Source organism: Anarrhichthys ocellatus, unplaced genomic scaffold, assembly GCF_004355925.1.
Source record: "Anarrhichthys ocellatus isolate YVR2014 unplaced genomic scaffold, GSC_Weel_1.0 scaffold11, whole genome shotgun sequence".
Lineage (NCBI taxonomy): Eukaryota > Metazoa > Chordata > Actinopteri > Perciformes > Anarhichadidae > Anarrhichthys > Anarrhichthys ocellatus.
Window position 1 is genome coordinate 11,697,322 of NW_022280041.1, and position 22,255 is coordinate 11,719,576.

The window sequence follows — 22,255 nt, forward strand, 5'->3', positions numbered from 1 at the left end:
TGTGTGTGTGTGTGTGTGTGTGTGTGTGTGTGTGTGTGTGTGTGTGTTCCTGTCCTAATACATCAGTGTGTGCATGTGAGTGGGCAGCAGGTGGTGTGTGTCGGGGGTGGCTGTTGCAGCGGGGGGCAGGTGACAGGTGCGCCAGGCTCAAGCGGAGGTTAAGGTTTTGTGAGGTCTGTGTGTAAGATAGGCGATGATGCATGCTGGCGAAGTCTATTCTTGCTTTTTTCTGTCTTTATCTCTTCAGGCCACAAACACACACTGGCACACACACACAGACACACACAGACGCTATAGAAAGCTACCTGTCCAGGAGGGCAAGTTTCTCTTAGATGAGGATCAAAGCTGAGCTCATAACCCCGGTGGTCACAGGATGGGTGAATAAAAGCCGATTTTTGTTAGATTGAAGCATCTAGTTTGCAATTTAGTTCTACTTACAAAACATGTGCAGACTGTTATTCGTCTTGATCAAATGTTCCCTCAGGCTATACCTTTCTTTTTCTTCCACTCACATTTGGTTCTGCCGTTTGCAGTTCCTCCCCTTGGGATCCATATTGTTATTCTCTTTGGCGTCGCTCGTCTTCTTAAGCCCTGTCATTTGTCAGAGAGACTCAATCGACTCAACAGTGTATTATAGTGTGCTGCTTCACAGCTGACATTGATTTTATCTGAATGGGATTGTGTTTTATATGTTTGTGTCAACTAAACACCAAACAACACATACTGTACTTTACACTCATCACTTATGTTTTAAAGGGGACACACCATGCTTATATTCAGGTTCATACTTGTATTTCAGGTTTCTACTCATACTGTCTGTCTAAATTCATCCTCTGTCTGAAACGCTCCGTTTTAGTGTCGGTCTCTTTCCAAAAAAAGCCCAGTCTGCTCTGATTGGCTTGTGAGAGAAATGTGATGCACCTTTGCAAATGCAGTTCTCAAGCCCGGGATCAAAATACTCTGATAGGGGCGGGATATTCTAATAAGCCTTATTCTGGGAATCAATACATTAGTCTCAAATAAAGGCCCGAGCCCCTTGAGGCCAATTTGTGATTGCAAAGATGTGATATTTGGCTATATAAATCAAATTGACTTGACCACTGTACTCAGCACACACGAGTGTGGCCTTTGATATAACCAGAGATGTACACAGAGGCTGCCTCATTGTACAATATTCGGTATTCATGGATCTCTAATTCAGTTACTGTCAGCAGAGAGCATGCACAACATCTGTGACCTGAGCCTGAGCACGACACACAGCAGTAATGGTTGCATGTTGTCCACGCTGTGGAAGGCACGGCCCAGATTAACACACAGTCGGCTATGGCATGTCACTGTGTGTGTGTGTGTGTGCGTGAGAGAGACTGCACGGACATGAGGTCTCATACAAATCTTTGGGAAGATTTTATCCGCCTGCATGCTCACATGTATCACATGATCTCAGTCAAGATTTCAGCGACATGAGGAAGAGCGAGCGCAGAGCATGTACCCAAGCCAACGGTTTTTCTATTTGTCTTCACCTCTTAGCTTCATACGGCGTCTCGTGCACAGGACCGTCGTATTGGGAGGACATCAGGCTGAATCATGGGAGTCACAGCGGCTGTTTCAAACTGACAGATGACCCAGAAATATACAGTAGAACCGAGGCCATTTAAATCACGTTGGACAGTAATTTGAAGTGATTTGAAGACATGTGAATTTCCTTTATGATTCAGCTTTATTTCTCTGAAAACATAATGATGATTTTAAAACGGGCAACTTTTAGCACATTTTATTTTGCACAAAAAAAATGGAAAGGACAAAGAATTTGATTATGAGTTCAGTCAGAGTGGTTATACAGTAAAGTGTACAGTTTGAATATGCCTGGTAATATGCACGTTTTGTGTGAAAGTACTCATGACAAAAAACAGTTTAAAAAAAATATATACAGTATTCACGTGCAAATAAATTGCTCCAAAAAAAAACTTGATTTGTAAAAGAATTGCAGAATTGTCCAATATGAACGTTCTTGTCTGTTTACACGGTTGGCATTTTAGACAACACGCTGGTTATCATCGGTTGATTTACCACAATGTGATTTCCATAATGAAGAGTTGCCTATCTGTACGGATTTATGACAAAATATACAACAAAATACAAGTTTGTCTACTAAAAGAGAATCAAGTCTGAGAGATAAACTCAACTCAAAGATGCTGACTGTGAAAGGACCGATGGAGTGCGCTGTATCTGTTTACAGAGCAGCCAAACAAACTTTGTACCTAATTTAATTCACATGCAGGTGTTTTAGCATTCAGCTAGCTTACATTTGTTTCTGACTCGAGGGCCGCTGCACTTCCTTCACTTTAAAATGCCCTTCCTTTTCGTTTAGTGTAGATGGAGACACGGGCGTCGGTCCGAGTTTAAATCGTTCGTATTTGTGGACTTTGTTCTGTTAAGTGGACTGAATTAGAGTTTTCAAAAAGCAATCCTTTTTACTTTCGTTGTCCTTGTCTGATTTGCCCGTTTTACTCTCTCTCTCTCTCTTCATCCTGTCTCCTTCCCTCCATGGTCCCTCTGCCACTGCTGAAGACATTTACTCTGGGGTGGGGGGGTGATGAGGTGTGTAGTCTGAGGAAGGTCTGTCTTGCTTGATTGGCTGCTGAGATGTCTGGTTAGAGTTTTTTCGAGGCGGCGAGTGGGAAAGAGCGAGTGCCGTCTGTGCATCAATTGAGGAGGCTCTCGTATGCGCTCCCACGCTCCTCCAAGCAGTAATGAGAGAAGTGCGAGCCGTCGGGATGCCCTGCCAATGATATTTGATGTGTCATTTCTATTTTTTTTTTCCTTTTCTTTTCCCCCCTCAGCCTTCGAGCCGGCACATTTCGTGCCTCAGAGTTGTGTGGCGGAGTGGGCGACACACACGCATGGAGTGAGAGTAAATAGAGGCTTGTGCTAAATCATCGTGGATTTATAGGGGAGGTGGGCTTTGTCGCCGCAAGGTGGGCGGGAGCAACACACATACACACACACACACACACACCAATGACACACACACTACAGTAAGTGGTTCTGTCCCAGCAGTGCTAAACAAGGCCAACGGTCCACAGTTATGGACAGTAAATATAGCAGAGCACTACCTGTAAATAACCAGCACCACAGCCTCATAAATCATCTGTGTGTGTTTGTGTGTGTGTGTGCAAACATGTCTCTCTCATACTCCCACATATACAGTAAACCCAGAAGGGCAGATAAATTAAAATCAGTCCTGACCCTTTTTTTTGACTCTACAAACTTTGAACACATCCATCATCATGTGCTTTAATCAGTTGCTGTGTGTGTGTGTGTGTGTGTGTGTGTGTGTGTGTGTGTGTGTGTGTGTGTGTGTGTGTGTGTGTGTGGCACGGCCTGAATAGATACCAGAGGCGGAGGGAGGTGGCCTCTGTCTGACCTTCCTGCCCCCCCCCACCATCCGTTCCATCCAGGCTGCTCACCGTCCACGCGGGGTCAGGCGGGCATATGTGTGCACAGTTAACGCTGGCATCATTCCAGCGACCTGGCCAAGGTGGGCTCGCACGGAATCAGAAGGCTAGCAGGCGCACAGAAGCTCGTTGACACAGGATATTTGCCGGTCGGGGCGTCTGTAGAGAAAATTGAATTGTTCTCTGCAGAGTTTCCTGTGTTCGAGCTAAGAAACGTTCACACTCCACTAGGTCATGGGAGGTTGAAAAGTGCTCCCCACTGTTAGCATTTCTGCTGCTAACATTTCAGCTGTTATTGGGTTTTTGTGTTGTGTGAAAGACCTCCGACAAAAATCTATACAATTAATTTTTCATTTTAGTGATTTCACACATTTTACAACACTGAGTTTCGTAACTGTCGTAGGAGGACGTTTCGATTTTTACTTTGTAGGAAAAAAATGTAGCTGTGTTAAGGTAGACTGTAGATGCAGCAGTCAGAGAGGATAGTGGTGCATGCATTTGTATGGAGGGTTTATATATCTAGACGTGTGTGTTCATGCTTTATCTATAACGGAGTGTGTGTCGTATTTTAAAAGTGTGTACGTGCCAAAGACTGACATAAAGAATTGTTTCTGCTGGTTGACAGCACAATCACAATGATATTTACACTGGCTCACCCCTACTCTGCTTTTTTAGCGAGACCATTGATTCTTCTGCAGACAATATGCCTGTGTGTGTGTGTGTGTGTGTGTGTGTGTGTGTGTGTGTGTGTTGGAAATAGCCCAGTCATGGCCCCACATACAATTTGTGTGCATAGAGTGGACAGGGTTACAAAACAAAAGATGAGGGGAGAAAACAAATTGCGAGCCAGGCCGCGAGTGTTCGATATCACCGGCCCCTCATTTTCCTGACACATGATTCATCACGGATGACGACCGTTGCCTGGCGGCTCTCTGATCTGGCACGGTCGGGTTGCTATGGTGACGGCAAGCCCGCAGCGTTCATCACCTGCTGTGGTTGCCGGGTCACACCTGGTGAGCTGAGTATCCCCGCACGTGTTCACACAGACAGAACTAAATTATAATAAATCGTATATTAAATATGTCAGAAAGCCAATGCAGCACCGGTATTTTATGAGCCTCAGTATTGTGTACATGAGCACAGGGACCCGGAGCTGCCACATGCATAACTCTTGTTTTTATATCAGACTCGATCCTCCGTACAAATTGAAGGTTTTTGTGATGAATGTGAGTTTTTTTCCAAATTTCAACTTCGTTAAATGAGAAGCAAAATGAGAATGCATAGTTTTATGCATTTAAAACAATTTCACAGATATCAAGTCAGAGCTGGAAAGAATCTCAGTCTAGTTTAAATCTCCAAAACATCCAAAGTCCACTTAAAGGAGCTTATGCGTGATGAAAATGTATTCTTGAAACGTGGTAACAAGTTTGTCAACTAATCCTATGAAAATCCAAATTGAGTTTGTGTGTATCCAAAGCCTGGCGTATCTTATGCCTCTGTGCCGTAGAGCTCCATGGTTTCTTCACACACACTGTACTTTATTCTTACTCAATCCCACACACACCGTCCTTCTGCCAGAAATACTCTGTAGTACAACCAACATGTGTTAATCTGCAGCTGAAAATAGTTCCCAACAAATGCACCATTATTTCCTGTTTGATTAGAAACTACAATGCCCAGCTGTTTTAAGAAAATGATCTAGCCTTTTTTCAAAATGAAACTATTGATGAGTCGTTTTTTAAGATTTGCGTCTGTCGTACGCCGTTTAGAGCCTCAGTAATTCAAGAGATTTGCTGACGATATAAATAATAGCGAGTAAAACCCCGGCCACTGTTCTAATCGTGTCTTCACACCGTACACAAAGCGAATTTTGGCCCACAAGAGGAGGCGGGGCTTACCTCCATGGATACAGACAACGTTCTGCAACCATTGCCAAACTTTTGCTCTTTTGCACGTGTTGTGGAAGTCCCCGATATGCCGAAATCAAACCAAACGCTGTCCTGTCTGGGTTCATAACATCACCCAGAGCCGCACACCGAGCTGTATTCACTGTATCCATCGCCACTGTACTCACATCATTGGTGTCGCTGGCTCAAATTTGCCTGGACTTTGTGTGTAATCACGCCGTGCGGAACGCGTGTGTGAAGACACCGTCATGCTTTAACTCATCTAAAAACATACAAGGTATTCACTGGGCAGTTCTGATATTATGGCTGTGTTAGGAATTGTTAATGACTTGGAAGGAGTAGGTTGTTGGTGGTGGTAGCTTGTGTGTGTCCGGCCTCGCCCCGTCTCTTTGTATCTCGTGTTAGAAAGATGTGCACCCTGACGTCCCCCTCTGTAAGTCTCTGGAGGAGACGGAGCCCAAAGCCTTTTTTCTCTTTTCATTCAGTTCAAACTGAGGTCTTTGAAGTCTGCGATGTCACCTTGTAAACAAAAAAAACAAAAATACGAACACAGCCGTCACTGCGGGAGACGGCTTCAATGCTTTATTAGTAACTTTGTAACCGTCACTTGCAAAGAAATGCTTCTTTTTTTTTTTCAGCACTCACATGCAGTCAGAAACAACATGAGCTCTGCTGTGTTTACCTCTGCCTTTAAAATACTGCATTAATGATTTGGCAGTCGTTGCAATAGTGCACCACATCCCTGCATAAGTAGCAGAAGAGGAATGTGATGACAGCCTTGCAGGGTGCAATATTAATGCATGTGCTTCTGCCCGGAGTGATTGCAACAATACAGCATACATTTTGAATCCGCATCATGTGAGATTATGAAAGCAATCGCCCCGGTGACACACGGACTAAAGGTTAGAAGAAAGTGAGTCAAAGATTTCATTATTCATCATCTGCTGCAATTAGCTGCATTATGCATTATGGCGGTTGTGTGCACTTCTCAGCTCTGGAGCTATATGAGATGATCAGACGCTACTTATTAATATAAAAAGCACTTTTTGTTTACAGCAAACCTCCGTGACAATAATTGGATAATTGTGCATGTTCGGTTAACTTTTTTGGTGTTTTTTTTCACAAAATCTCAAGTATTGACTGTATTCTTGTTACTGCGGTAAATGATTGTCTGTAGCATCCCATCTCTCTCTTGGTATTCTAATGGCTCGTTGTAGATTTTAAAAAGCAATTTATTTCCATCTAGGAGCTAGAATTTAAACGGCTTCATAATCATCCGCAGCAGCGATTAATATCCTTTGATTCAGTTTTGCATACATGATAATGTTGTGTAAAAACAGTATCTCTTTAATGCCATTGTGTAACTACCTTTTTCGCTTTGAGGAATGTATTTGAGCAATCCGAGTAATTCACTTCATGAAGCACTTCACTTGTTTCCTGGTTTATTTATGCCGACCAAAGCAATCTGACCGGGAATATCGACTTCCCCTAATATTTACAGTTCTCATCTTAACCTCATGTCTTTATTGATCTGAGCAGCCCCAGGCAGTAGGATTTACACACAGACACAAAAACACCCACAAAATATTCACCAACCATCATTAACATTGCATAAATTGTTCATCCTAGCAACTCATTCATGATTGTAGTGAGTTATGTAAAGTGAAGGAATTCCACTTGTTTCAAAGTGCTGTTGTAAATGCCACACAGGAAATTACTTAAAGGGAGACTTTGGAATACTTCCATGTTTCAGTGTCTGAGTGACTGAAAGAGAATTTCTGTAATTGGTCCAGTATTGTTGCAGAACGCTGCAGACGGGAGCAGCTAAACAGGCTGCAATGTAATCGCTCTATGCAATTCCTCACTATCAATGTACATCAATGTCCACTAAAAGTGCATTTTTGCCACTGACTGGTTCAGATTGTTATTATAAGTGTCTAGCAATAGTATGGCGAGAACCCTGGCGGGAAATAAAACCCTTTTCTTTACCTCTCACTTGATCCGCTTTGTTTTTACCCTTTAAAGTTATGGGAAACTCAAAGTCCTTACTTCAATTTTAAATTAAATTTTATCATCTTTATTTCCTTTATTCATCTTTATTAATTATCTTCACATGGACGTTGCCTTCGGTGTGTCATTAAGCTAATTGGAGTTGAGAGACTTTGTCAAACATTGCAAAATCGATCACAACCAAACTGGTAAACTGGTTGTTTGTTTTTTTTATTGTCAAAAAACCTCCAAGGAATTTATTCCAAGAGAGGAAGGTTTGTGTGCAGAATGTTATTTTTCCAGCAAATCAAGTGCATCATCGAATACGATGATGCACCAATGAAAGGTTCGGTGTATCTGCCGCTTATTGTAACTGTACTGTAACTTCACATGCTGAGCACACACATCTTGCCCATACATCATGTATACCTATACATAGATATAGAAGAAACACGATTCTATACAGATATATTGTACTTTCCTTTCCTTAACCTAACCCTACTCTGGCAATACTTCCTAACTCGCCCCATCACCTCAGAAAATAACTACTTCTCAGCTCATTCTGACGATTTACTTCTCAACCCAAATAACAGACTCATGGAAAGGTTGAACGGTAGAAGTGGACAGATTAGTTTTAGGCCTGGAGTGCTCCAACTGTTGCCACTTAGCAGCCATGAACTGAACAAGCTCTTCAGCAGCACTTGACAGATGTGAGCCAAAGAGAGTTATTGGACAATTCTGCAAACTTCAAAGACAATGTTTTTTCTACCATCCAATCCAAGCGTTTAAAGCTTTTTACAATCAACAATGGTATGACTAAAGTACATAATCTCGAGGGAAGGCGAATCAGAGCCCCAGACTCGTACTCCTGACTAGAACCCGGTCGCAGTTTCAAACACATGGTTAACGTTGTTTATTCAAACAAAGCTACTTGGTTATGTCTAGGCAGCAAAATCCCTTTGTTAGGTTTAGGAAAGGTTCATGATTTTGGTTCAAAAAAGGATGTTTGTTACGTACATTAAGAAGTCAACGGTTGACTTTTGGTTTCACACGGGACACAAATTTGGCGTCATTAAATTAATTAAAGTTCGTAATTGTCCAATATCAACATAATCCCTAGAATACTGATGGAAACATACATAATGTCACCAAGAACTGAACATTTGAAACTTCACCAAAGGTGTGGTTTACTGCAGGCCTGTTTGATTGGATTGCACAGGTGTTAGTAATAAACTGCACACACTGATTTAGAAAGACACACACCAGACACGGATTATGCTATCAGATGTATCCCTCACCCAGCAGTTTGCTTGACAACAACATGTGCGCGGTGGTTACCCGGCGGTCAGCTCGACGGCGGCGCAGGAGAGACGGGGAGGGAATGGAAGGATAACAAGGCAGACAGCCAGGGACAGGGGAAGGGATTGTGTTCACTTTATCCATGTTTGCTCAGTTCAGCTCAGGGCAAATATTAGCCAGTGTGCCTGGCAGCCGTTCTTCTCTGCCGGGCTCCAACCCCACACCCTGCCCACAGAGACTGAGAGGGGAATAAATGGGGGAGAAACGGTTCTCAGGGTAACAGATGGAGAGAAGGAACAGAGACCAAATGATGGCAGCGAATAAAAAGAGAAAAAGACAAAGTAGGAGATATCAGCCTGTATGGATGTATAGTGTTTCATACAGCTGAATTCTATGGTACATGTCTTCATAAGCAAAGCCTGGCACTCATTTTCACACAACTTTTCTTTATCATGCCAGCAAAAATGCAATGGTTAGGTCTGTCCAAAGCGTCGTTGCTATTTTCGATCGAAGGAGGTTTGAAACTGCGGAGGAGGAAAGGGAGGTAAAGGAATAAAAAGCAAAACAGCTTCATGCTCTGTGTTTTTTTTCTCTCCGTGGTTTCTCTGTTCTGCAGTTCTGAGGAAAGAGAGAGAGAGAGAGAGAGCAGGGGGAAGGCAAAACCCAGGCTTGGAGGACAGAAAGTGGAGAAGAGCAGAGAAAACAATGGAGACAGAAAACACTTTGCTCTTGATTTTGTCCGAAGGTCACAGTCATCTCTTTCAATTTCGGGCCAGCCGCCTGCCTCGCTCGCTCCCCGACAGAGAGGAACAGGCAGCTCCAGAACGCGCTCACACACCAAAACAGACAGCAATACACAAGTCTCGCCCGTAGCCACACACAAAGTCACAGATTTGTGAAAGCCTCAAAAAAAACATCTCCCATGTCTGCTTATCTTGCAGTGTAAACTCAGACGTGACAAATTGTATGTGCAGGCTGAAAATGAAAAGAGGAGTCACCTCCCCTGCTGTCTGTCTGCTTCTGTACCATAGAAACATAATATCTGCTGGTGGAACCGGCCCACTCGGTTTCGTTGTGACTGAGACTCGCTCTGAGACCAAAGGCGGGCCGGGTGCAAATTAAATGCAGTCTTATCAGGTTAGGTAGTCGTTCTTTATTGCTACGGTTCTCGGCTCTGTGTGGTAATATGTTTAACACTCGAGTTCATCCAAGTGGATTCAGCCCTGATTAGGCGGTGCATCACAATTATCACAGAAGAAAAATGTGTTTTTAGGGACACTTATAGGGACATGAATTGCTATAATTTTTTTCAACATGGCTGCCAGTATATTAGTGTTCTTCATCTGTTTTGGTCAGGTCCTTTTGGATCAGTCCTAATGATCCCTGGGTCTATTTGGGACTGGGTCTGACTGTTCTTGGTCGTTTTGGAGAAAATGACTTGTTTTGTTTTTTGTTTGCACATAGATTTGGGGTCGGATTTCAATGGCTCTGTTTCAGGTCAGAAATCTTGGACCCAAGATTGGGACTCTAAATTTGGGAAAAATCTGACTAACATGTAAGCACTTATGCTTAGGAACTGAAACGCAGCACTTTGTTTTGGACACAGATCCAGTAACGTTCACATGTGATATAGAATGTTTGAATACAATGTCATTTTTCAGTCATGAAGGCATGTACGGATCTAGAAAGTACTTGAAGAACATCTTTAAAAACGTAATTTATTAAGACCTTGATATTTATAAGGATAAACGGCACGCCGAAGATTTACTTTAAAATGTATCCATGCATTCATACAGGGTTTTTTGGAGGGGTTAATTCCAGCATCAAATAAGACAACAAAATAAAACAATGCCACAGTATTAACCCATCCAATGTCAGGAAGGATTATTATTGTACAAAGCCACCAAACAAAAGACAGATTACAGTCAAGGACTCCACAATCTCATTTCACAGTTTGCTGACGAGGTTTATGCCGGAATGATCTACAAAGCTATTTTGTTTTTGACTCAAAGCACCTTTTCTCCATCAGCCACAAGAGAACTCTTTCTCTCAGAGCACTGAGCGTGTGGATCAATTGGATTGTACCGAAAACCCATGTTAGCAACTCCAGTCAGCACAGTAATGAACCTCTGGGGAGTGAAAGAGCTGCTGATGAGGGCAGACAGATTAGAAAATAGAGAAAAAGCTAAAGCAGAGAGTGAGCGCAATAATAATGGAGGACATGTGGAGGTGAGGCGGAAGCTCTTCCCTGCAGAGGAAAGTCAAACATTGATTTTGAAGCCTTAATTGTTCTAATGGGCAGCAAAGACTAAATCGAGAATACGGCTTGACTTTATTAGTATCTACTGCAAAAAGAAAAAAAGGAGTTGTTGGCAGTAAATCAGGGGTCTAGAACTATAGACTCAACTGTATTATGATACTTAATACGCCGATAAAATGTCATTCAGTCATCAGTAATTCTTCCATTGTGTCCTTAGAAAAGTATTCAGTATAATTATGATTGGTAGCAAATCTTATTTTTTAGTAAATTGACGAATGATTATGTGGAACTGTTAAAAGCAAAAGATAATTGAATTCAAGATATGAGCCGAAAAGGATAAAACGATGTGGATGTGAAACTTCGCTGGTCTTCTTGTTACTATTTCTTTCATCGTATCATTGTATCTTCATTTCTCCGACATTCATACATGTGTGCTTTGTTTATGCTGCAATTCCTCTTCTCTCCTCTCACTTTATCTCCTCCATCCATTTCTGGTTAGTGACTTGAAGAGGCCTTTCACACGAAACATATTTGCTCTTTGAAATGTTCAGGTTTCACTCGTGCATCTTGATAGATTTAATCTGTCTCAACACATCTCTTGAGAGGAGGAGAGTCAGAGATGTGAGTGATGATTATATTTTACTGCTGAGCATATTCCCTTAACTCTATTTTGTTCATTTCTTCTGCGATAAGGCAGTGAGCAGCAGACTGGCAACACTTAATGGTTGATGGGATTTTAATACTGGCGCTTGATGCCTTCACAGTTTTTGTAAGATACTGCTCTGATCTAACATATAGGTCACTGCTTAATATGTTTATGTGAACATGGATCTAATGACTATATTTAATGTGAAAGATGTTGATTATACTGATGAACCCACAGAGAATGTTCATCCAACTCTGCAGTTAAGTTCAACAAATTCTCACTCCCAACTCGTCAGATACCAACTCTTGGTCTGTGGCCTAAGCAAACTATTACTGTTATCTCGGGACTCATCTGGTGTCATATTTGTACACAGTACATGCATAGTGCATTTTCTAAAACAACTTATTTAGTTTTTAGGTTTAGGCAAAAAGGACTGAGATTGTGGTTTGGGTTAAAAATGTGTGATGTATCTTGCGTTAGCTAAGTACTTAAGTTTCATTACAACATTAGGTATAATCAGTGGCGGCCGTGCATTTTATACCTGGGCCTTCAGTGCTGTCCTTCTACAGTTGAACCACCTCCTAATAACCTCATTATGATGCCACAGCTACAGTTATTATTTGTTTCTAGGGGTGTAACAATACACGTATTCCTATTAAACCGTTCGGCTTACGAACCGAACAATACGTTTGAATAATACTAGTGCATTTGGAAAATGCAGAAGCTTAAATTGTGGGAAATATAATGTTTTTGTTGGACTTTGCTCAAACTGGCAACCCATCACGTAAGAGACACTCTTACCCCGGAAACAAAACATTGTACTCTGGTGTGGCGCGTGTGTTCTGGAAGGCGCACTAAACTAGCTTAGCAGGAAAAACAACAGCAGCACACACGCTACACTCTCCCCGCAGCGTTTAAGCTGTTCCCTACTGATTCAAACAGGGCTAAAGCAATCGCCACACAATCCCCATTTCTCCAGACCATAATTCTTTCTTTGTAAAAGAAAACAAAAGCCCAAACAGAGAATCAAATGTCTGGACCCTAATCCCGCGCATGCCGGGATGCTTCGTCATTAACGGACAATGAGGCATATAGTCAAAATCAATGTACCACAAAGACAAGATCAAACTCACGAGAACCAGTCACATATATTTATATGACAACAAAGCAACAAATCAATCCAGCAACACTGCAGTGCTAAAACACGTATTCCACCGCACACTGAAGAGCACGAGCCATTCATATATTATTCGAGCGAGGGAACAATATTTAACATATCATAAAAACAACACCATAGACAAATGAACACAGTAGTAACGCTATTGCAGATGTAAAAACACAAAAGCAGTTCACTTACCAAAGCTGCTGTTCAAAGTCCATCCTCCTTTCTTTGTTTACAAAGACTTCAATACCGTGTTTGTACAGAACATCGGTGCGGTTCAGTTCCAGCCAGAGGTCCTCCTGCGAACGTGTCCGTTGAGTTGTAGATCCACTCGGGTCTCAGCAAAAGTTTTCGAAAGCACCGTAGCTTGTAAGTGTCCTGTCGTGCTATGGTGTCTTCTTGCTGCCTTGGTTAGCAAATCCAGCGTTGCTCCAAACACCAAGACGCTCAGTTGTAAATGAAGCGCATTCTTAGCCATAAAATGTGCAACGCTTCTCCGACGCTGTCAGCCAGAAATACCGTTCGTACAATTCTTTTTCCTGGCTGGGTCAGGGCTGCTAGCTGTGGATTGGCTGACCCTTTCTTAGACGTACATTTTTCTGGAAATGTCCTTCTTGAGAAATCCATTTCTCCTCCTCCTTCAGCCATTAAGTGTTAAAAAAAAAATCTAGGTAAAAAAATAATAATAATCGACACCAAGCAAAACGCTAAAAATGTCATGTCAATGTCATAACTTCTTACATATCTTTCAACTTGAACTGTTACTCCTAATATTAACTTCTGCAAGCTGCAACTGAGGAAGACAGTAGCTGTGCAGAGAGCAAATAAGCTAATGGGGAAAATAATTAGAATACATGATAGTCTATTTGTGAAAATATTTTGTGATTCTGTTTAGGGCAGCAGAGAAGGCTTTGCTGGCCCTGACAGCCCACCACTGGGTATAAAAAGTCAAGTTGACTTGGTTTGACACAAAACATGAACAGCGGCCGACTGGATGAAAGTCCTGAGTTTGTTTGACCTGTGGACTTTCCCGCTCTTTATACTACGTCAGTTGCGCTGACCATCTATTACTGATGCGGAATGGTTTACAAGGGAGTTGATTGAAAGCCCGGTGTGTCTCATACAAACAAGAAAGGGTTTCGCAGTGCTTCGGTACCATACGCTGAGGGCCACTGACCAAGCGGCGGTATTTGACAAGTTAGGGGCTAAAACAGATTGGTTCTATGTAGCCTCTTAGCAGATTTTAGCACATTGTTTTGGCAGACAGTTCTGACAGACTTACTGTATGCTACCTGGTCAGCACCAAACAGCATATAGATAACTTAGCGAGTAGCTAGTGAAGCATTTAGCAGCTAAAATAACAGGTATTTCCTCCAGGAATTGGAAGGAACCAAAACAGAGCAAAAAACTAGTGTCAACTATTGGATTTAACTTGTCGAGGGACCAAGAACACAACGCCAACATGCTAATGTTGCTCCTTGTCTGCTAGATGGGAAAACAGGCAGCTGTTTTTTTTTGTTTTTATTTGATCACCCTACGGTGATAAAAACCGAATGTTGTGACAGCTTCATGCCTGCAAGAACCCCAAGTTAATGCAGGTTTAAGCATTATTTTCAATAAAATCACTTTTCTCAGTGGATTCGCTCAGAGCAAATCTGTGTGATGCTTGATGAAGAGATCAACTTGATGTAATTATCAACATTCAAACATAAGTTTTCACACTCAAATGCCAACGTTAGACTGTGCATGGTTTCCATTGTTCATCAGACACAAAGCAGCAACACCCCACTGCACACTTTGTGCAAGCAGTTGGATCCCAGCTGCTAGGAAATGGCATACACAAATCCCTCTGTGTGTGTGTATGTATGTCTGTGTGCGTGTGTATGTGTGTGTGTATGTGTGTGGAGGGGCTCAGCGTAACTTCACTCAAGGACGCCCTCATGTTTGCGTGTATAAATGTGTGTGAGCAGGGAAGGTCAGGCGGGATTCAAACCTACAGGTCTGATGTGCTGAAGGACACCATCCATCAGCAGGCTTAGTGGTGCAGATTTGTGCTGGAATCATCTCTGTGTGTATGTTTGTGTTCATGTCTTGAGATTGGAGGCTGACACTGGGTGAAGGAGGAGTTTCGGTGCTAGGTGACAACATAATCAGGATTATGGAGGATGATATTTTGGCTGATTTATATTCCCCCCCCCTCCTCTCCGTCTTTAGCTGCTTCCTTCTGCTGTATTTCGGCTCGCTGCCAGCTGTGTGTGTGTGTGTGTGTGTGTGTGTGTGTGTATACTCCAGGACAAATGGGCAAGCCCAGCGTGAGTCATGCTCTGATGGGAGACGCATACAGACACACACACGTGTGTCTAACTCATCGATTTTTTTTTCAATGAGATCCGATTCAGCGTCAGGGCAGCCACTCGACATTTTCAGAACAGGAAAGAGTAGATGTGACCACGGTCACAAAGAAGAGAACCAGTTGTGGGAGAGAAAGGGAGATAAAGTGCTATTAAGATGAGGAGATTGGGTGGATGGGGGATGCAACTTTCTCAAGGTGACTGCTAAAGATCGTAGCAAGCACATACAAATGAGTTGGCTGAGCAGAATATGAGAGGTGTGGTAAATGAAACCAAGCGCATCCTCTTTGCAAACGGTTTAGTCGCCTCTTTTTCCCCTGTCCCCCAAATATAGCAGCACACTGTGTGTGTGTGTGTGTGTGTGTGTGTGTGTGTGTGTGTGTGTGCGCGAGCGAGCAAGCGAGTGAGCCCTGGTTGACGACACCAAAGCTCAGCTCAAGATAACTAACAGTATTCCTGATCCAAAAAATGACTTTCAGTGTTTTTCCACTTTGTGTCACACACACTCTGAAGGCGTGGGGTGAGCGGACAATGGGGTGGTTCAGCCAGTGAGGAGCCTGCGTGTTATACAACCGCCTATTGCTTCTTACATAATGCTGCAGTTTCAGAGTGGAAGATTAGCCCCGCTACACTGTCCTCCTTGTAACAGATGCCACAGCCGATCTCCTCTCGCAGGCATCAAGCGCACATGTCGACAAGCTGATTAGCCGTATCGAGCCAGAATTACCCGTGGAAAAGGGGAGATCCAGAGATACCGTACGATGGCGTATCTGGCTCACTTGCAGAAGCCTGACACCAATATGAATCTGTAACTGCAAATCGCACATCAATTTTAGTATTAGAAGTTGGGAGGGGGGGGGGGGGGATTGATAGCGTTTTGTTGGGCATCCAGTGAAAACCTATTTATCAGTAATTTCTCTGTCCATGCCGCTCTACTGGCTGATTCATAAGCTAATAAATACTGCAGCTCCGCATACTTACGTCAAGTTAGGCTCAAGCAGATACAGGCTGTGATAGATCATTATTGGGGAAATGAGAGCGAGGCTGATGAATAGTTTGCATTTCCACTGCACGCTGGGCTATTAAAATGAAATCTGTCAAACCAAATCACAGGCATCAGCATATCCCCGAACTGGTCAGCCGCGTTTTCCTGGACCGTTTTCTCGAGGTGCGTCGACACAGCAAAATGCCGAACCCCTTGACTGATTTAAATAACTGTGTCTGTCAATAGTGAACCGCTGAATGCACCCTCCAGTCCACCCAGCAGTCGCTCCTCGGTTGTTTCTCTGTTGTTGTCTCTCGCTCTAATCCGCCTGTTTGGAGCCTCATGTATCAGATCTGAGAGGGAAACGCAGAGAAGAGAGACGTTGAGGAAATGCGAATAGATCAAGAAGAAGTATATGGAGGTGAAGCTGTAGGGGTGCTGGAGAAGAATCATGATGTCTGTAAAGACATGAAACCAAGAATTAAAATCCTCCAAAAACGCATTCCCCCTTTGTCTGTCCCCCCCCCCCTCTTAATTGACTACCAATGTGCGCTGCGAAGAGTGAACGAAATCTCGACATCTTCAAAAGGAGCTTTGATCTCAGAGCACCTTGAGGCCCCCGAAGGATCATCAAGGTACCCTCTGTCCTTTTATCGCACAGTTGTTTCTGTCGGCCCGCGCTGCTCCTCCTCTGCCGCTCCCTCTTCCTTTTTCTGCTCGGCTCGATCAGCGAGAGCTCTCTGAGGCTGCCTGAAAAATCTGCAGCCACGTTCTGGCACCGTCTCATTCCCATTTGGCAAACTGCGCCTTACCTCGACGCGCTCTCGCACCTTGCAAGGTCATGTTGAAATGATTTCGGAACACTCTCCGTATTCTGGCGCTGCTCCTTCTCTCAAGCTGCTGCACAGAATTCCAAAGCCAATTTTCTTTGTCTTTGAGAAAAACGGAAGAAAGACCAATGAGAGGATTACACAAACTTTTTTTGACTCTGTCGGCAACTTACTGTTGTGTGAGAAGCTGATCAGCAGGCTCTGCTCTGTGAAAGAAAACAATAATTGTAACTTTGTTGTATCAAGATATTTGACAAGCACAGCAACTTTGTGCTTGAGAAATTATAATAATGTTGAAGAGGGTTCTTAGAGTTATCATGAGGAGCTTTTAACCAGTTATGAATACTTCTGCCTCTATGCGACCGACATAAGCAAAAGGAGACCATCAGAGAGAAGATTTTCATATAGTTATTGTAAATGCTTGTCATCGGTACCACCAGATCTGATTTTGCGCAAAATCATTGAAATCGTGTAGCTTCACTGGAAACTCCTTCAGCTCATACTTTAGTGGGGCTCGCCACGGACAGACCCAGATCTGGCTTTACCACTGGCTCCGCGCATGGCAGCAGCCCTCCTCCTGCCAGGAGCAGAGCTTTACCTCGGTGCTCCACTGGTTCCCGATAGGAGCCCACACCGACAAGCTGCCCGGACCCAGTCCATATTGCTGGGCCCGCTGGAGGGAAGGGAGGCACGGCAGAACCAGAACGGGGACTGGGATGGTCAAACTGCTGCAGTAAAATGAGAGGGACTCTGGTGATCACAAACAAAATCAACACAAAATGAAAGTTCCTCATATTAGCTTTAACTGAACCTGATGCAACAAAAAACAAACAGATTTTGGTTGAAGTTTTTTATTGAGTGTGTAGGCATTTTCCCCTAACTCCCTACTATTGAAGATATTTGATTGTTTTATTGAACTAAATCGGATGTAAATGAAAAGTATCATATCATGTATCATAAAACACAGCACTTTCCCTCGAGGACCCCCTACTTACACCACTGATTGACCCACAGAGTGAAAAGTAAGATGAGCTAACTTCTGGGTAAAAAAGAGCCAAGACATAACATTCTTCCTCCTGACATTAGCCAACAGCTGAAGCAGATTAAGGGCTACTAAGCAGTAGTTTAGAAGCGGTAGTGTTTAAAGAGCAGCCAGGGCTTATTGTCGGTTACCTACCGGTCCCTTCATTGCAATGTTGCAGGCTTGACTGCTCCTAGTCATTCAAGGAGGTTTTTTTTCTCCTTCTGTTTCCAGAGATATGTTCGCTTAAGGGAAATGGCCATTAAAATGTCATTACCGCTACACTAAAATCATTTTTTGAAAAGCACTGGTTCCCAGCGGCTTCCTGTCGTAATGGGCTCAATACATTCCCTCAGCACCGGGAAGAACCCTAATGTTGCGGAACACAAATGCTAATCTCTCTGTAAATATCACTCAAATTCACTCTCCCTTCTGCTTTTCGGTCATAATAGCATGCTTTGCCCTGGCAAATTGAATTAATTCTCCAGGCAAAGGTGTTATGATTATCCCAAGCTTCCTAGTGTGTGGGAGGTAATGGAGATGATTCTGGCATTTCCACTCGATCCAAAAGCATTTCCCCTCGCCCGCTTCCATTTTTTCGTCTTTGCCTCGGCCTCTCAAAGGTATCGGTGATTACATTTTCAGTCACGCGCGCTCTCGTTGATCACTCTCTGACAGTATTCATATTTGTATCTTTGGGTCAATATTGGATTTCGGCATGCACGGGAAGAGCGGGGCGCAAGGACTGCAACGGTCAGTCCATAACATGAAGCAATTGATTAAGTGCCCAAGGAGCTGGAAGCACTTTGCCATTTGAGACATTCAAACTCCCTCTGCAGAATGAGATCATCTGTTGAGCAGTCCATCAAGCTCCACTCTGAGGAACGCATCCTGGTCTAACTTACTTCATGTATGAGAGTCTGTTTCCTGCTTCCACATTGATTTTCCTCGTTCAACTGTGTCTTATATTCAGCCGATCTCTACCGCATTAATCACAGCCCCACTGGCACGTACACGTGCGCTGCCATTTGAGCATGCTCGATTAATAACCAAATTGAGGTTGTCATCAGTGCATGGCCATACTGTGGCCCTTGTCTGAATACGGTAACCACTTTATTCAGCACCGAGTGGTGGTTAGGATGCACATAAATTTGGCTGTGATTATACCGCTCATTAACTTACTGTACAACCTCTGCACTTATTTACTCAATTAACTTGCAATTTTAGGTTCCGTTAACATAGGGACGTCTTATTTTCCTTTTTTAAATACTTAATCGGCCATGAATAATGGAAAACTGCTGCGAGCCAAAGCCTGACGCTCACCTCTGAATACCTCTGCATACGGAAGGTGGTGAAATAAATGTGCATTGCTAATGAGATAATGCGATCAATGAAGGTGTTGCTGCAGTGGGCAGATAGAAGAAGTGTGCCAAAAAATTGACCCCTTGTGCAAATGAGCTTGACCGGTAGTGACAATCAGGAAGTGTTCCTGCCAATAGTATGGGGCTGCAGGGGGGTTATTGCTCTGGATCTTATAGCAGTGCAGAACAAAACTGCGACAGAAGATTCACTGCCAGACCAGAGAATTTGTCTGTAATGGTGCTGTCAGGTATGTACTCTGTCTGTTTCTCTCTCTCTCTCTCTCACCCGTGTTCTCTCGCCTCTCTGGCAGACTGTAACTCCATAAATGACTTTGACCTTTCCCTGGGACTGAGGACAGGAACCACAGAGGGAGAGGAGAGAGATGGCAGGAGATGAGAGTAGAGTAGGCGGTTGACTGTAATAAACTCGAAGCAGTGGGCGGCTGTCAACACTAATAGATGGGAGAGGGGAGGGGGTCAGCGGGTTGATGAATACTAAAGGTGCCTTAACAAGTACTCTGTACATCTAGGCTGATGTGTGTGAGATATGATGCTCACATCATCGTCAGAATATCGACAGCGATGGCCTTTTTAGTGAATCTAGGAAAAATATCTTTAGATTTTTGCTGCAGGGCAAATGACTGTAATGTACATGTGTTGCATTGCACTGTACACTACTGTTCAGTGTAATGCATTTCACTCACAGGAGACACAATGAGTGTTTTTTTACGTGATGTCAGCTGGAACAGAGCTCTGAATGGGGTTTCTTTGCGTATCGATGGTTCAACATATAAAATAGGAGTCAGTAACAAAGAGTGTTCCATATTCTGAAATGTGGTTTTAGGCTTGTGTCAAATATTTTTGGTGTAGTAGAACAACTTTTTATAACACCAAAACACTGAGTTTCTATTAAATATTTCATATTTAAGAACAGGGTAACATTCACAGTGGCAAAGAAACCACACCGTCAACTAGCGTTTTACCAGGGTAATTGCAGAGCAACTCAGAAGAGTACACAAGTATAACTGCTCACAACGGCGAAGCCCAGACCCCACGTACAGCCTTTACTCTCCAGTCACGCTAAGGCACAGTTCACCAACATGCAAATGTTTAGCAGGTGTAATGCTTGCTATCTTAATGTTTAAAGTGTTAGCATTGTCAATTAGCACCAAACAAAAAGAGCTGAGGCTCAGGTTAATGTTGGTAGTTGCGCAGGTATTTCGTCATAAATCAAAGTATTGGACATTTGACAGTGACAGTTGGCTGATCTTTATAACAATGGGCTGTTGCTTATGGAGAAAAGAGCATTATTATTTGAAAGCATGAGCTTAAAGAAAATACTTGTGATGGGTTGGTGTATCAGTTTCCCAGAAAATTCATGTTTAGGTGATTTTAAAAGGGAAATCAAATGTGTTTGTATTTCTTTTCCTCCTGTCTGCAGGTGCATTCTTCTCTAACGTTCTCTATCTTCCTCTGTCCATAGGAACGGGGAAAGATCGGCGTGATCTTCAACGTGGGAACGGACGACATAATCATCGAGGAGGGCGCAGTGATGGTGAGCGACGGCAAATACCACGTGGTGCGATTCACGCGGAGTGGTGGCAATGCCACACTACAGGTGGACAACCAGCCGGTCATCGAACGTTTCCCCTCAGGTAGGAACAGGGGCAATCCGGGAAGCTATCACTGTTGGATTCGAACCTTTGTAGTATTGAATTGTTAGATTAAACAGGGTAACACAGTGGAGAGAGAAACAAAGAGCTTCTGAAAAGGATTGTTCGTTAAGTCAGCTTCCCATGTTCCACTCAAAACGATTTGTCTGGTTTATTTATCATGGCATTCATATTTAGAACGTGCCTGCATTATTCTAGGTGATTATGTTCTGGTCTAAAAGGCTGGAAGAGCCGAGCAGCCTTCCTGAGGCAAGCAATCTCCTGTCGAAGAGCATCCAGCTCTCTGCACTTAGTCTACCATTGTAGCTCCTGGCACTGTGAAAGCCTGCATTGAATCGAGGCCAGCAGAATGCAAATATGGCAGTCAGGAGATGCAGTTGGTGAGCATTGGTTTCGGGCAGGATACGGTAAAAAGGCCACCTTAGGTTAGGAAAAGTACGCGGAGGTGTTGATAAGTCATGCCTCGGCTCCAGACGCAGCATCATTACGCATACAGACTTAAAACGAGGGCATACACCCGATGAGTCACTGCTGGGAGTGTGCTAATTCCCTCACTTGTTGTTTAACCATAATCATGGTATTCTATTACGGCCTGAATTATGAGGCTATTTTTAGTTGCGCAGAAGCTCTCAATTAATTTCTCTCTCCATTGTGTTTCCCCCTTTGTTCATGGTTGTTCAAAGGAAGACATTTTGTGTTCCCGTCATGAGTTTGCAGTCGGTAAACACCCGGCTAAACCAGGCTCTGCTGCCTACCATGGAAATCTAGTGACCTATATACAAAAATAAGGGTTTTCAAAGCCACGAAGCTCTGGTACATTCATAAATTTGCAAACATTTTTTAATTCTACATCGATGCTGTCCGACTGGTAAATCTCCATCCCTGCTGAAGTCGATGTGTTCCATCTCTATTGTCTAAACAAACACCGTCTACGTATCGTCATTGTTGCAAACAGCAGGAAGGGTGCCGCTAATGTGGCCATGATATTTACCCCGGTTGACATATAGAGCAATGGGACGGTGACATTCTCTGTCACAGCAGTGATCCCGTATTTTGAGGCTTTGTTTTGGCGTTGAGAAAAGTGCATTCTCTTGCGAATCCGTCAGCGTGGCGAGGCCAGACTGAGGGGCATACATCACAGCCAGGAGAGGAAGCGCCCTGTGACAGTTCACTCTCTTCACTTCTTATGATGATGGAAATGTGGCCCTTTTTTTTCGCAACGGCACACGCTCCGAAGAGGAGCCCTACAATAGCACAAACCGCTCAGAAAACAGCAGCGAAGCTGCCTGTTAACATCGGCAAGTGAATGTCATCAT

The 22,255-nt window shown here is 43.4% G+C and overlaps 1 protein-coding gene across 9 annotated transcripts in view; it reads left to right on the forward strand.

The window, feature by feature from the left end:
- The window catches only part of nrxn2b (neurexin 2b), a 620,971-nt gene that overhangs the window by 554,902 nt on the left and 43,814 nt on the right, over nucleotides 1–22,255 (forward strand). For all 9 annotated transcript variants that reach the window (XM_031850677.1, XM_031850671.1, XM_031850674.1 and 6 more), the window contains one exon: nucleotides 20,750–20,921. In XM_031850677.1, coding sequence (XP_031706537.1) covers nucleotides 20,750–20,921 — 172 coding nt within the window. The remainder of the gene's footprint in view (nucleotides 1–20,749; nucleotides 20,922–22,255) is intronic.